Source organism: Coregonus lavaretus, assembly GCF_964263955.1.
Source record: "Coregonus lavaretus genome assembly, chromosome: 14".
NCBI classification, from domain to species: Eukaryota; Metazoa; Chordata; class Actinopteri; order Salmoniformes; family Salmonidae; genus Coregonus; species Coregonus lavaretus.
The window spans coordinates 24,016,313-24,029,836 of NC_140001.1; the positions used below are offsets into that span (position 1 = coordinate 24,016,313).

Consider the following 13,524-nt stretch of genomic DNA (forward strand, 5'->3'; position numbering starts at 1 on the left):
AAAAAAAGTGCTGTCTTGGGTAAGTTGAGCTGAGGGACAGGGTAAGTTAACACACCTACACATTTCTGTACTAAATGAAATATTACCACTACCTTTTAAAACCATGTCTATCTTTATTTCCCAAACACAATTCAATACAATCACAATCGCTTTTTAGTTTTTTAAAATCATTTAAAGTATATTTGAACACAGGCCCAACACCTAACAAACACTTATTTTTAAAACACTTTTAACAGGCCAGGCCCTGTTGTTACCTAATATCCCAGCAATAATTCCTTGCATATACACCTGGGAAGAAAACAGTTCCATTTGCTAAACTTTCCATTGGCTCAACAATTGGCTCAACTTACCCCAAGGCAAAGATTTTGACTATATTAGCCCACACAGCTATAAGGATGCACTTTCAGGCTAGGTTTAGTACCTCATAAAGACCCCAACTGATGTATAGAACAATCTTAAAGGGATCGACTTTGATTTAGACACAAGCATCATGAAACTTCTAACACAATAAATTAATTTGACTTTGTGAAAGTCATTTGATTTTTTCTTCCTTCACAGACTCCATGAAATTATAACCTCTTCCTAAATATTTGATGAAATTATTAATTGTGTGTATGGTTTCCTAGAAATGAGGGTGGCTCAACTTACCCCTTTGGCTCAACTTACCATCTTTGGCTCAACTTACCCCACTCTCCCCTATTCATGAAGTTTAGATGCATCATAATCAACAAAATCCTATGAATAAAATGTTAGAAATGCCAGTACACACACACCCCAAGGGGTCACTGTTGAGCTTGACTTGCTTGACAGGAGTAGTCTCCATTTTTGTTGAGCGCTTTCACAGAGCTGTGTCACACAAAAAAAGAAAATGAATATAAAAAAGTAGTCTATAACCACATTTTAAGAATAGTCAGCAACTATAAATAAGTCCCTCCAGTCCTTCAAAAGCATATCGGTCAATACACATTCTAAATGTTGTAATTTTTAAATGTATTTTGTATAAGTGCCTGTAAATGTGTCAGGTCATGAGTGTTGTTGTGGTCACGTGTGCTGAGGGTGTGCTCATGTGTGTCCAGACTCTTCAGCATGCTCAGGCAAGATTGTTTCTCAGGGCAGTAGCATTTCCAGGATTTAGGGGCCTTTGTCTGGCCATCAACAAAAGCCTTTTTCATTAATGGTGAGGCTGGCTCACAGTACAGCTGTGTGCGTGTATGGGCAGGTCAGTGGAATGACTGGAGCTCCGGTGGGCTAAACACTCGAAAAAATGCAGCTTGGTGAGATTGTAGATTAGGAGCGAGGGAAGGGCAGAGGACAGGTGCTGACTTCCAGAGAGGGGAGACAAAAGATACACCTGGAGTTCCCAGTGGATTCTGGGAGAAGTGCAAAACATGGAATAAAGTGCTTTGTGACATTATCAGTGTTTTCTTGTTTTGAGTCTCCGTTGAAATGAACGTAGAGTAATCTATGTTACATTCCTGTTTATGCCTGACATAGACTTCTTGAATGTGAGGTAAATGTATGGTTGTGTGGTGCAGGGACATTCAGGGAACAGTTTAATGGTATTTTTCCTCTGAAGTATCTACCTGTGAACCCACTCTTCCTGCAACAATAACAGAAACATCTAAAAGGGGGGAGATTGTGATTGGCTTGAGAGCGACCAATGACATTGCAGGAATAGGGTTTCCTGGAAGACACAGCAGCTCTGTGCAGCCTCCTGATACGTTACCTGGCCAAGATCAAGCCCAGCATCTCATTAACTTTCCATTTCCAAACAGAACTTAGGCTCATTGTGTCCTTTTAGCTCGAACAGTCAAGGTGGTCCTCTGCAGTTTGCTTTATTCACAGACAAAGACAAGGAGACATGGCTGTTGCAAACTTCCACTACATAACTCGGATGAGCAGTGGTTTCAAAGTCTACATCTTGGAAGGTAATATTTCTTATTTATTTTCTTATAGGCCTATTGTTTCACAAAATAGAATTGTGCCGTTGTGATCCCTGCTACTTTAAATAGTAGTATTTATTGCTGCAACATGCATTGTTATCATGTATGATGACACAGTTATTAGATCGTTATTACTTAGTAATTAGCTTAGCTAGTTCAAATAATGTTATTAGAAATGCAAATGTTTAGGATCATTATAAAATAACTTTTACTAAGTCCGAGTAAATGTCAATGAGTATATTTGAGGTAATTGTTTGAATTATATAAAAACAAAATGTAATCCACTCTAAAGCAATTTTAACAATATCATTTAAGAAACCAATACATATTTTTACTTTTAAATGTTTAAGATAACTTTGACGAATGTGATAATACCTCACTATATCCACTTAAGGCTATAACAACATTTAAGAATAGTCAGCAACTATAAATGAGTCCCTCCATTGGTAAAATATCAACTTGCTTCTAAATGTCTGGCTCTCAAGCATTATTTCAGAGAGGTTTATGTCAGATGATGGGAATAACTGTGGCAGATGGAGAGGATCTGAAGATACTGCCCTCTTGTTTCCTCTACTGATAGGGAACAAATAACCATGCCTCGGGCATCAGAACGTCAGTCAGGCAAGGTGTGGTTTTTTCCCAGTCACCCTCCACAGGCCTCCACTGTGGCACTATGCTGTCTGAGGGACAGAATGGGAGGTCATAGGTGAGAGGTTGGGGTTGAGGGACATGACTGTTTGAGATGTGGATTGGAATGACGATTGTGGATAGGGGGAGTATTTGAGATTAGGGGGACCATTCATGTAATAACATGACCTAATCATTCAGCATTGCATCTCAATGGGGTAGTAGAGCATTGCATGCTAATGTGGTGCATGTCTTTTGGTATATTGACAATGCCAATTTGAATATAGTTCAAGCTTGAAAGAAACAACATAATGTGAGGTGTGAAGAAGGCTGGTGTTAGCTTTACAAAAAACAAATGCCAGTGTACTGTATTGGTAAACTTCACATTCTGCCACCTCTGGTCTCTTGGCCCTCCCACCCCTACGGGAGGGCAGCTCCTGCTCAGCCCAGTCCAAGCTCTTCTCTGTCCTGGCAACCCAATGGTGGAACCAGCTTCCCTCTGAAGCTAGGACAGCCCATCTTCCGAAAACATCTTGACCCTTCCTCTTCAAAGAGTCTCTTAAATAATCCCACAGCACTTCCCCTTGCACCCCCTCCTCACCTCCTCCCCAGTTCCCCCCCCCCCCCCCCCCCTTATTACATCTGACAGCTACATTATTAAGGAAAAATGTACTTACTAGGAGTGTGATATGTGGTTGTCCCACCTAGCTATCTTAAGATGAATACGCTAACTGTAAGTCGCTCTGGATAAGAGAGTCTGCTACAGTGGCTTGCAAAAGTATTCACCCCCCTTGGCATTTTTCCTATTTTGTTGCCTTACAACCTGGAATTAAAATTGATTTTTTGGGGGTTTGTATCATTTGATTTACACAACATGCCTACCACTTTGAAGACGCAAAATATTTTTTATTGTGAAACAAGCAAGAAATAAGACAAAAAAACAGCATAACTATTCACCCCCCCCCAAAGTCAATACTTTGTAGAGCCACCTATTGCAGCAATTACAGCTGCAAGTCTCTATAAGCTTGGCACATCTAGCCACTGGGATTTTTGGCCATTCTTCAAGGCAAAACTGCTCCAGCTCCTTCAAGTTGGATGGGTTCCGCTGGTGTACAGCAATCTTTAAGTCATACCACAAATTCAATTGGAGTGAGGTCTGGGCTTTGACTAGGCCATTCCAAGACATTTAAATGTTTCCCCTTAAACCACTCAAGTGTTGCTTTAGCAGTATGCTTAGGGTCATTGTCCTGCTGGAAGGGGAACCTCCGTCCCAGTCTCAAATCTCTGGAAGACTGAAACAGGTTTCCCTCAAGAATTTCCCTGTATTTAGCGCCATCCATCATGCCTTCAATTCTGACCAGTTTCCCAGTCCCTTCCGATGAAAAACAACCCCACAGCATGATGCTGCCACCACCATGCTTCACTGTGGGGATGGTGTTCTCGGGGTGATGACATAGCGTTTTCCTTGATGGCCAAAAAGCTCAATTTTAGTCTCATCTGACCAGAGTACCTTCTTCCATATGTTTGGAGAGTCTTCCACATGCCCTTTGGCGAACACCAAACATGTTTGCTTATTTTTGTCTTTAAGCAATGGCTTTTTTCTGGCCACTCTTCCATAAAGCCAAGCTCTGTGGAGTGTATGGCTTAAAGTGGTCCTATGGACAGATACTGATTAATGCCCTCCTTGCCTGGTCCATGAGTGTTGGTGGGGGGCCCTCTCTTGGCAGGTTTGTTGTGGTGTCATATTCTTTCCATTTTTTAACAATGGATTTAATGGTGCTCCGTGGGATGTTCAAAGTTTCTGATCATTTTTTATAACCCAACCCTGATCTGTACTTCTCCACAACTTTGTCCCTGACCTGTTTGGAGAGCTCCTTGGTCTTCATGGTGCCGCTTGCTTGGTGGTGCCCCTTGCTTAGTGGTTTTTTAGACTCTTGGGGCCTTTCAGAACAGGTGTATATATACTGAGATCATGTGACAGATCATGTGACACTTAGATTGCACACAGATGGACTTTATTTAACTAATTATGTGACTTCTGAAGGTAATAGATTGCACCAGATCTTATTTAGGGGCTTCATAGCAAAGGGGGTGAATACATATGCATGCACCACTTTTCCTTTATTTATTTATTTGAATTTTTTGAAACAAGTAATTTTTTTCATTTCACTTCACCAATTTGGACTATTTTGTGTATGTCCATACATGAAATCCAAATAAAAACCATTTAAATTACAGGTTGTAATGCAACAAAATAGGAAAAACGCCAAGGGGGATGAATACTTTTGCAAGGCACTGTAAATGACTAAAATGTAATGTAAATAACACAAAGAATGTTAGCAACTGTTGATGTGTTTCTGTTAGTTTCTCACAATGAGGAGAACACTTCTGTTTGATGTGTGTATTGTAATGACGGTTGTGAGACATTCGTTCTCTCAGAAATAAGAGATACTTCAATCAAGGCATTAGAAATTGAAGTGTTAAGTTTGTCCAGCTCAATCCACATTTTGAACTAATCTTCCTCTCTTAGATATGTAAATAAAATAGGTGTCATCACTGTATGTAGAAAAACAAAATTTACCGTTAACATTGAATCAAGAAGATTTGTAACACTCACCAATCTGGTATGTCTAGTTCCACAGCTTAACAGAGTTTAAAATTAACGGTGGCATGAAAGCTTTCCCACGGCCACGAACCACTCATACAGGTGATAAACCATATGTCACAGTTCCACGGATCAAAACAACCTGTCACCTATTTACTCATTGCCACACCTAATGTCTGTTCAGTAGGTTAGTTAGGTGTAAGACATCCTTATCTGTGCCAATATCTTTGCCACTAAGTATAGTGTATATTATTTCAAATAGTAACCATTAGCTTTATATGTGCTTGATCTTTCCTCTTGTAGGTCAGCCCAACCTAAGAAGTGAAGATAGATACAGGCATATGACCAATGAGAGAGTTCGAGTACCACCAGTGCATCCAGTCAAGCGCAAACACAGCTCTGAGCGTGGCTTAACATTGGAAGAAAGGTTTGTGAAACCTGCCCATGCCTTAATCCCCCTCTATAACATCATAATTAACAACCACTGGTTTTATAACTCCATGTCCAGTGTGTGATTCCATGTTTCAGCATGTGATTTTGTGTTTCAGGCGAGAGAGGGCACAGAGCAAAAGCAACATGAGAAGTGCTCAGAGGCCAGCTGTGTTTAGTGTTCCCCAGAGCCCCACATCCTCCTGGAGCCCAACACCCAGCCCCACATCCTCCTGGAGCCCAACCCCCAGCCCCACAGGTCATCTGCCCCATCATGTGTATCCCACACCACCTATGGATGAACCACTGGACCTAATTAAGAAACCAAGGAAAGAGCCTGAGAGGATAGAGAAGAAAACCAAAAGCACTACAGCCACCAATCAGATACAGGTAATTTCACGAGGAACAATTATAATAGTGGGTCCAGGTGCTAACAACATGAAGGATAGGTTTTCTGGTTTGTCTCAGTCATGTATGTGTGTCAGTAATCTCTCAGTGTAGCCCTAGACAGTCAGAGCCTACATACACTACATGACCAAAAGTATGTGGACACCTGCTCGTCGAACATCTCATTCCAAAATCATGGGCATTAATATGGAGTTGGCCCCCCCTTTGCTGCTATAACAGCCTCCACTCTTCTGGGAAGGCGTTCCACTAGATGTTGGAACATTGCTGAGGGGACTTGCTTCCATTCAGCCACAAGATCATTAGTGAGGACGGGCATTGATGTTGGGCGATTAGGCCTGGCTCGCAGTCGGCGTTCCAATTCAAACCTAAAGGTGTTTGATGGGGTTGAGGTCAGGGCTCTGTGCAGGCCAGTTAAGTTCTTCCACACCGATCTCGACAAACCATTTCTGTATCGACCTCGCTTTGTGCATGGGGGCGTTGTCATGCTGAAACATGATAGGGCCATCCCCAAACTTTTGCCACAACGTTGGAAGCACAGAATCGTCTAGAATGTAATTGTATACTGTAGCGTTAAGATTTCCCTTCACTGAAACTAAGTGGCCAAGCCCAAATCATGAAAAACAGCCCCAGACCATTATTCCTCCTCCACCAAACTTTACCGTTGGCAGGTAATGTTCTCCTGGCATCCGCCAAACCCAGATTCGTCCATCGGACTGCCAGATGGTGAAGCGTGATCCATCAATCTAGAGAACGCGTTTCCACTGCTCGAGTCCAATGGCATGGAGCTTTTCACTACTCCAGCCGACGCTTGGCATTGCACATGACATGGGGATCTTAGGCTTGTGTGCGGCTGCTCGGCCATGGAAACCCATTTCATGAAGCTCCCGACGAACAGTTATTGTGCTGACGTTGCTTCCAGAGGCAGTTTGGAACTCGGTCATGAGTGTTGCAACCGAGGACAGATTATTTTTACACGCTACGCACTTCAGCACTTGACGGTCCCATTCTGTGAGCTTGTGTGGCCTACCACTTTGCGGCTGAGCCATTGTTGCTCCTAGACGTTCCCACTTCACAATAACAGCACTTACAGTGGACCGGGGCAGCTCTAGCAGGGCAGATGTTTGACGAACTGACTTGTTGGAAAGGTGGCATCCTATGACGGTGCCACGTTGAAAGTCACTGAGCTCTTCAGTAAGGCCATTCTACTGCCAATGTTTGTCTATAGAGATTGCATGGCTGTGTGCTCGATTTTATACACCTGTCAGCAACAGGTGTGGCTGAAATAGCTGAATCCACTAATCTGAAGGGGTGTCCACATACTTTTGTATATATAGTGTATCTCTGAGATCTCTGTGGTGATTATAAACACTCAAGCACAGTCTATTCCCAAGAGCCTTTACAGGCCTCTGCTTGTCCAAGATATGCAATCCAGCCGGATTCGGGGAGAAAATGTGAGCAATGGTGGGAGGAATGTCCTCAACATGACTAAACAGACATCTCTTTCTTTGACCTGTTTGTGCCAACCTGATGAGGGTGAACAGCTTTCAGGCCCCATCCTATAACCAAATTCATTTTCTTTCCAAGACTCAAATAGAACCTTCAAGAAAAAGTTAGTGATGGCGAAATGTGCTATGTTTACGTTGACATGTTAATCCTATTGTTCTGGGGGGAGTGAGGATTTCGATGACATTGTTCTGTACAGAATCTTATAATGTTTAAACACTTTTTGAAATGTACCAATTATTTTGCCTCTTTCAGATGCGTCCTTCTGTGATCACCTGTGTCTCCTCCACAAGAAAGCCCACCTGCAGATCTGAGTTCCGCAGCAGCCACTCATCCACAGGTCAGTATCATTCTCCTTTATCTCAATAAAAACTGTAGCGCTACAATGCTGTTGTTATATTGCAGACTTGTTAAGAATTATGCCTCTGACCTTTGTTTGGTGTTCTCTCCATTGCAGTGTTATCTAAGCACAGCTATGACCATGTGGTGGAGGAGCATTTCAAGAGAAGCCTGGGGATGGACTACCAAAGGGCCAGCTCCCGCCAGCTCTCCATCAGCGTCTCTGTGGATGACCACTTTGCCAAGGCCTTGGGAGAGAAGTGGCTTGAGATCAAATCTAAATCCTCCTCGTGCTCCTCGTCTACATCCTCACCACCCAGCAGCCCAAGTGTCACTCACTCCCCCAGCCACAGCCCAAGCCGAGCTCCCAAAGAGTATCCAAGTACCACCACTCCCACCTCCAGCTTCTGGTCAGTCAAATAAAACTACAGAGACCTTTCCTGGAGAAATAATTAACTTTGAGTAGCATTTTATGCAAAACAACAGCAGGTCCATGCTTTTCAACGAATGAAAGCACCAAGGAAACACAGTTATTGAGAGAGGGTAGACTAGAGAACAGGAATGCAGGAATACTTACCTACTCTATGGTTGAACCATTGAGTGCATCTCTATGAGTCTATGCCCTGTTTGTGGAAAGGGGGGTTATTGGTCCAATTTCAAGGAACAAGAAAATGTTGCAGTGATGTGGTCTTTATTTCTCTTCATTTCTGTCCCAGACTTTTTAATAGCATATCTATCTCTGAAATAGATGGCCATTATATTTTAATAAATGTGTCATATTTCATGCGGTGAAGATGCCACAACTTTCATGATTGTGTATTTATACTGTATGTTTTTAACGAACCTGGATCCTATTTTCAGTCTACTAAATGATCTACTGTGCTAATCTACTGTACAAAAAAATCTGTTAAATACAGTAACTTCATGTTTTTGTATGAAAACAACTCAAAAAGGACAACTCAAAAAGAAAAACCTATTTGTGACTGGATATTACAAGTTGTAGCTTTATTAAATAAAACGTACAACTTAAACTAACAATATTCTTGTATGAAAAGCAACCTGGTGATTTATGAAAACATTTTGTGTGTGCAATTTTTACATTATGTACTTTGAAAAATATGGAATGCTTTGAAAACTGATCAAATGCATTATATAAATTCAATTCAATACAATTACCTCCCTGGAGTCTATGACTGTGATTGTTGTACATACTTTTTAAAAATGTAAGTTCCACTGACTTACAATTACAAATACAGGTATGCTTTATGACCTTGCTTTAAAGAAGACAAGGTCAGAAAGGTTGGTTATGTGTCACTTCCACGTCTCAGTAAAGAAGTCAGATTCTCATGTGAATACTACTTCTGTAGACATTCAAGGGAGCGTTCCAGACAGCTTAATTTCAGTGGTGAGTCACTGTGTGTCTGGGTTACATCCTTTATAGTGTACACGTACACCAAGTCACAAGATGGAAGCATTATGGCATTCAGCACTTGATTCTTTGCAGAAAGGGGGACATTTATATACCTTTTGGTGATTGAGTCATGGCAGCGTTTAGGGGGGTTTGAATCCCTATCCCTCCTGGGTTTAAAACTAAAGAAAGGTGAATACTTCGTCCTCAGTAGGGGCTTTTTTCTGGGAGATTTAGGGAATGTTGGGAGCATGTCCCAGCAGGCTTGTGTTCAAGCATTCCTGTCTCCTGAGAAAATTATTCACAAAGATCCTACAGATCCTGTTTGGCAAGGGAAGGGAGAAAGGGAGGGAGGGAGAGAAGGAGGGAGGGAAATGGAGTAGGAAGGGCAGGGCTAATATTGGCCCTGGCTTCAGAACCAAAATTTTTTCAGTTGCTTATTTGCATGTTCTATCTTGTTTAACAAATGAAATGATATGATGCTCTGAATCATTTTCCATAAATGAAGCCTTTGAACTCTATATCTACATGTCTTGCAGTATTATACATGTACAGAGGTGTAAACTGGAAAAACGGACAAGTTAACCACTATTGACGGAATAGACTTTAGGTTTGTTTCCAGTAAAAAATATATATATATATTGTAAAATAATTTGTCAGATTAATGTAAAAAGAGAATCACTCTAAAATGACCGAATTAACTGCATTTCAGAATGGATTGCAATGTGGGGGCATTTACAAAAACGTTGTTTGTGGCAATACCGTATAATAGCAATCCAATGCAAAGGTACTCATGAATCAGCTGACAAGAATCAGGAGTTGCTCTGATCTGCTTTTATTCTGCACCAATGTTTTTATATCAATGTTATATCAATATCAAATCATGCAACTACATTAAAATGGGCAAAAATAGATTTTTAGCAAAAAAAATATTTCTCAAGCAAGAATTTTGCTAGACTGTTTGGGAGTAGTCTGAGTGGGGAAGGGAACACTGAAAACTAGCTGTTATTTGCAGAGAGGTTTGGAATTTTCTATGTTATTGGTCTATTTACAAATTTACCGCATGGTGATGTCACCATGTAAAGCTGAAACTCCGGCCCATACAAACCTGCTGATTAAAAGTAGTGATGGGAATATCGGCTCTTCTTACTGACTCTGATCTTTTCGAGTCGTTCAGTCAAAAGAACGAATCGTTCGAATAATTTCGTTCATTTGAGTCAGTAATGCCCAGAGCACGCATAACATTCAATAATCAATTACTTGCATTCATTCTTGCACCATGTGATCAATTATCAGTTCTAAGCATGTTTTTTCTTCTCTATGCTGCCTGCAGCATGATCTATTTTCCCTCGCGCACATGATCGACAGTTGCTGGTCGGAGCACGTCTCCGGAGCCGCTGATCGGAGGAGCGCGTATTAAGAGCCAATTTATACTTGATCCGAAAATATGGTCGGAGGCACTGTATGGATGTTGTGACCAGTGGCGATTTTAGCATGTAAATCTTGGTGGGGCAAACAAAAAAAATTGTTTTAGATGCATGCCAGCAAGCCACTACACAACACAACACTAAACAATACATTAATTGCACTATAACAGTGACAAACGGTGCCCACAAACTGTTAGGGCCTACTTAAAGCTGTCCCAACATCAGAGTCCCAACAGCAGTCCCAAAACCTTACCACTGCTACACATGGCTATCAGCGGAGACTTGCCTGGCAGCTAAACAGTTAATTCAGCCTCCTTTACTGCCTTTAAAAAAAACATATCTGATATGGCTGACTTGCTTAAACAAATGTGGTTTCTACTGACAATTGAGATGTACAAACTATGGCATAAGGGGACGATGAGCGTATAAGAGGCAATCCATAATTACGATTAAGACATTAATGAGCGAGCTAGGATGGATGTAGTCAATATAACTATTTGTTCAGCACTTTTGAAATGTACAGTGACAGAATTCAGAACATGGGCCGTTCTTACAGTATTCTCCCTGTACACCAAGTCAGAACCATACGATAAATAAAGGGGGCATATAAGCAGAAAATGAAAGCTCTTAAAATATTTGATGATGACATTTCTCTAAAATAGGCTATAGGCTACATGTGCACCACCAAGTCAGAACAGTAGGCTAAATTATGAGTGGAAAATTGACCAAATTATTAGGGTGAGGCACAGCTTACTACAAAAACATACACTTAGTATTACTTTCTTAGCTACAGTATACATATCTCCCTGGCATATTACATAATTTATGCAGCAGCATAAAATAAATTTTTGGACTCACCTTGTTGTGCTGTGCTCACTTTACATTTACATTTTAGTCATTTAGCAGACACTCTTATCCAGAGCGACTTACAGTTAGTGAGTGCATACATTTTCATACTGGCCTCCCGTGGTAAACAAACCCACAACCCTGGCGTTGCAAGCGCCAGGCTCTACCAACTGAGCTACAGGGGACACTTGAACAAGAAGGTGGCATGGCTTTCGTGGGGAAATTTTGTCATCAAAGAAAGAGAAAGAGGCCGGATTTACAATTTCGAGTAGGATGACTGTTCAAAACGTATTTTCCCAGTCGGAGCTTTTTTATTCCCGACTTCCCAGTTGTAATGCTTGCAGTTAGCCACTGACATCAATTCCTTCCAAACCACTCATTGTTGAATTTGTGATTTCCAACTTGTTGTGTAATGTTTATATCCAATGGCCGATGAGCACCGATACGTTTTAGCTATAATTTCTCTTCATTATTTCTCTTTATGTGTCATGCCCTGACTCAGGGGACTCGTATATGTTGAGTCAGGGTGTGTATATTCTTTGTTATGTAGTATTTTCTATGTGGGTTCTAGTATGTGTATTTCTATGTTGGCCGGTGTGGTTCCCAATCAGAGGCAGCTTTCGCTCGTTGTCTCTGATTGGGGACCATACTTAGGCAGCCTATTGGCACTGTGTAGTTGTGGGATCTTGTTCCGTGTAAGGTTCGTTTTGTGTACTACCTTGGACTTCACGTTTCATTTCGTTTATTGTTTTGTCGTGGTGTTTATTCAGTGTAAATAAAATTGTACGTATATCACGCTGCGCCTTGGTCTGTCCCGTCATTCGACGAACGTGACAGAAGATCCCACCAAACGAGGACCAAGCAGCGTGCCCAGGCGGAGCGAGTAGCCATGTCACAGGTGGGCAATTTGTGGTCATGGGAAGAGATATTTGCGGGGAGAGGACCATGGGCTAAGGTAAATGCCCAGGCAGGAGAGGAGCAACGGCAACACGGAGGAGGCCGGTCGAGGAGGAAGCCCGAGAAGCAGCCCCAATAAACATTTTTGGGGGGGCACACGGGGTGGTTGGCGGAGCCTAGTGTCAGAGCAGAGCCAACTCCCCGTACTCACGTGAGGAAGCGAATGACTGGGCAGGCTCCGTGTTATGCGGAGCTACGTACTGTGTTGCCAGTGCGCCGGCACAGTCCTGTACGTCCTGTGCTTGCACCACGCACGTGCCGTGCGAAGATGGGCATCCAGCCAGGACGGGGTGTGCCGGCTCAACGCTCCTGGTCTCCAATAAGCCTCCTCGGTCCCGCATATCCTGCGCCAGTTCTACGAACTGTATCGCCAGTGTGCGTGCACAGCCCAGTGCGTACTGTGCTGATGCCTCACACATACTGTGCGGAAGTAGGCATCCAGCCAGGACGGGTTGTGCCAGCTCTCTGCTCCAGACCTCCAGTCCGCCTCCACAGCCCGGCCCGGCCTGTTCCTGCTCCTCGCACCAAGTCAGTGGTGCGCGTCGCCAGTCCAGCCCGGCCTGTTCCTGCTCCTCGCACCAAGCCAGTGGTGCGCGTCGCCAGTCCGGCCCGGCCTGTTCCTGCTCCTCGCACCAAGCCAGTGGTGCGCGTCGCCAGTCCGGCCCGGCCTGTTCCTGCTCCTCTCACCAAGCCAGTGGTGCGCGTCGCCAGCCCGGCCCGTTCCTGCTTCTCGCACAAAGCCAGTGGTGCGCGTCGCCAGTCCGGCCCGACCCGTTCCTGCCCCTCGCACCATGCCAGTGGTGCGTGTTCCTAGTCAGGTCCGGCCCGTGCCTGCTCCTCGCACCAGACCAGTGGTGTGTTTGTCCAGTCCGGCACGGCCCGTGCACGTTCCACCGGTGCCTGGTCCGGCACCGGTCAGCTGCTCCACTCCGGAGCCAGAGCAGTCCGCTCCACCGGTGCCTGATCCAGCTCCGGTCAGCTGCTCCACTCCGGAGCCAGCGCAGTCCGCTCCACCGGGGTCCAGTCCAGCTC

The 13,524-nt window shown here is 43.4% G+C and overlaps 1 protein-coding gene across 1 annotated transcript; it reads left to right on the plus strand.

Annotated features, from left to right (window-relative positions):
- The first annotated feature begins 1,092 nt into the window (after positions 1 to 1,092).
- On the plus strand, positions 1,093 to 9,030 carry LOC311141040 (transcription cofactor vestigial-like protein 4). Its single transcript, XM_084176316.1, has 5 exons — positions 1,093 to 1,928; positions 5,479 to 5,602; positions 5,724 to 5,994; positions 7,771 to 7,855; positions 7,973 to 9,030. The coding sequence occupies exons 1-5, from the start codon at positions 1,862 to 1,864 to the stop codon at positions 8,275 to 8,277; spliced, it is 852 nt and encodes a 283-aa protein (XP_084032442.1). The 5' UTR covers positions 1,093 to 1,861; the 3' UTR covers positions 8,278 to 9,030.
- Positions 9,031 to 13,524: the final 4,494 nt, after the last annotated feature.

What these genes read in the sequence shown, in the direction of transcription:
- LOC311141040 (XM_084176316.1), top strand. Translation starts at nt 1,862, where the DNA reads ATGGCTGTTGCAAACTTCCACTACATAACTCGGATGAGCAGTGGTTTC. An exon ending in CAAAGTCTACATCTTGGAAG is followed by an intron (nt 1,929 to 5,478) that starts GTAATATTTCTT and finishes TTCCTCTTGTAG; the next exon opens with GTCAGCCCAACCTAAGAAGT. An exon ending in CAGCAGCCACTCATCCACAG is followed by an intron (nt 7,856 to 7,972) that starts GTCAGTATCATT and finishes TCTCCATTGCAG; the next exon opens with TGTTATCTAAGCACAGCTAT.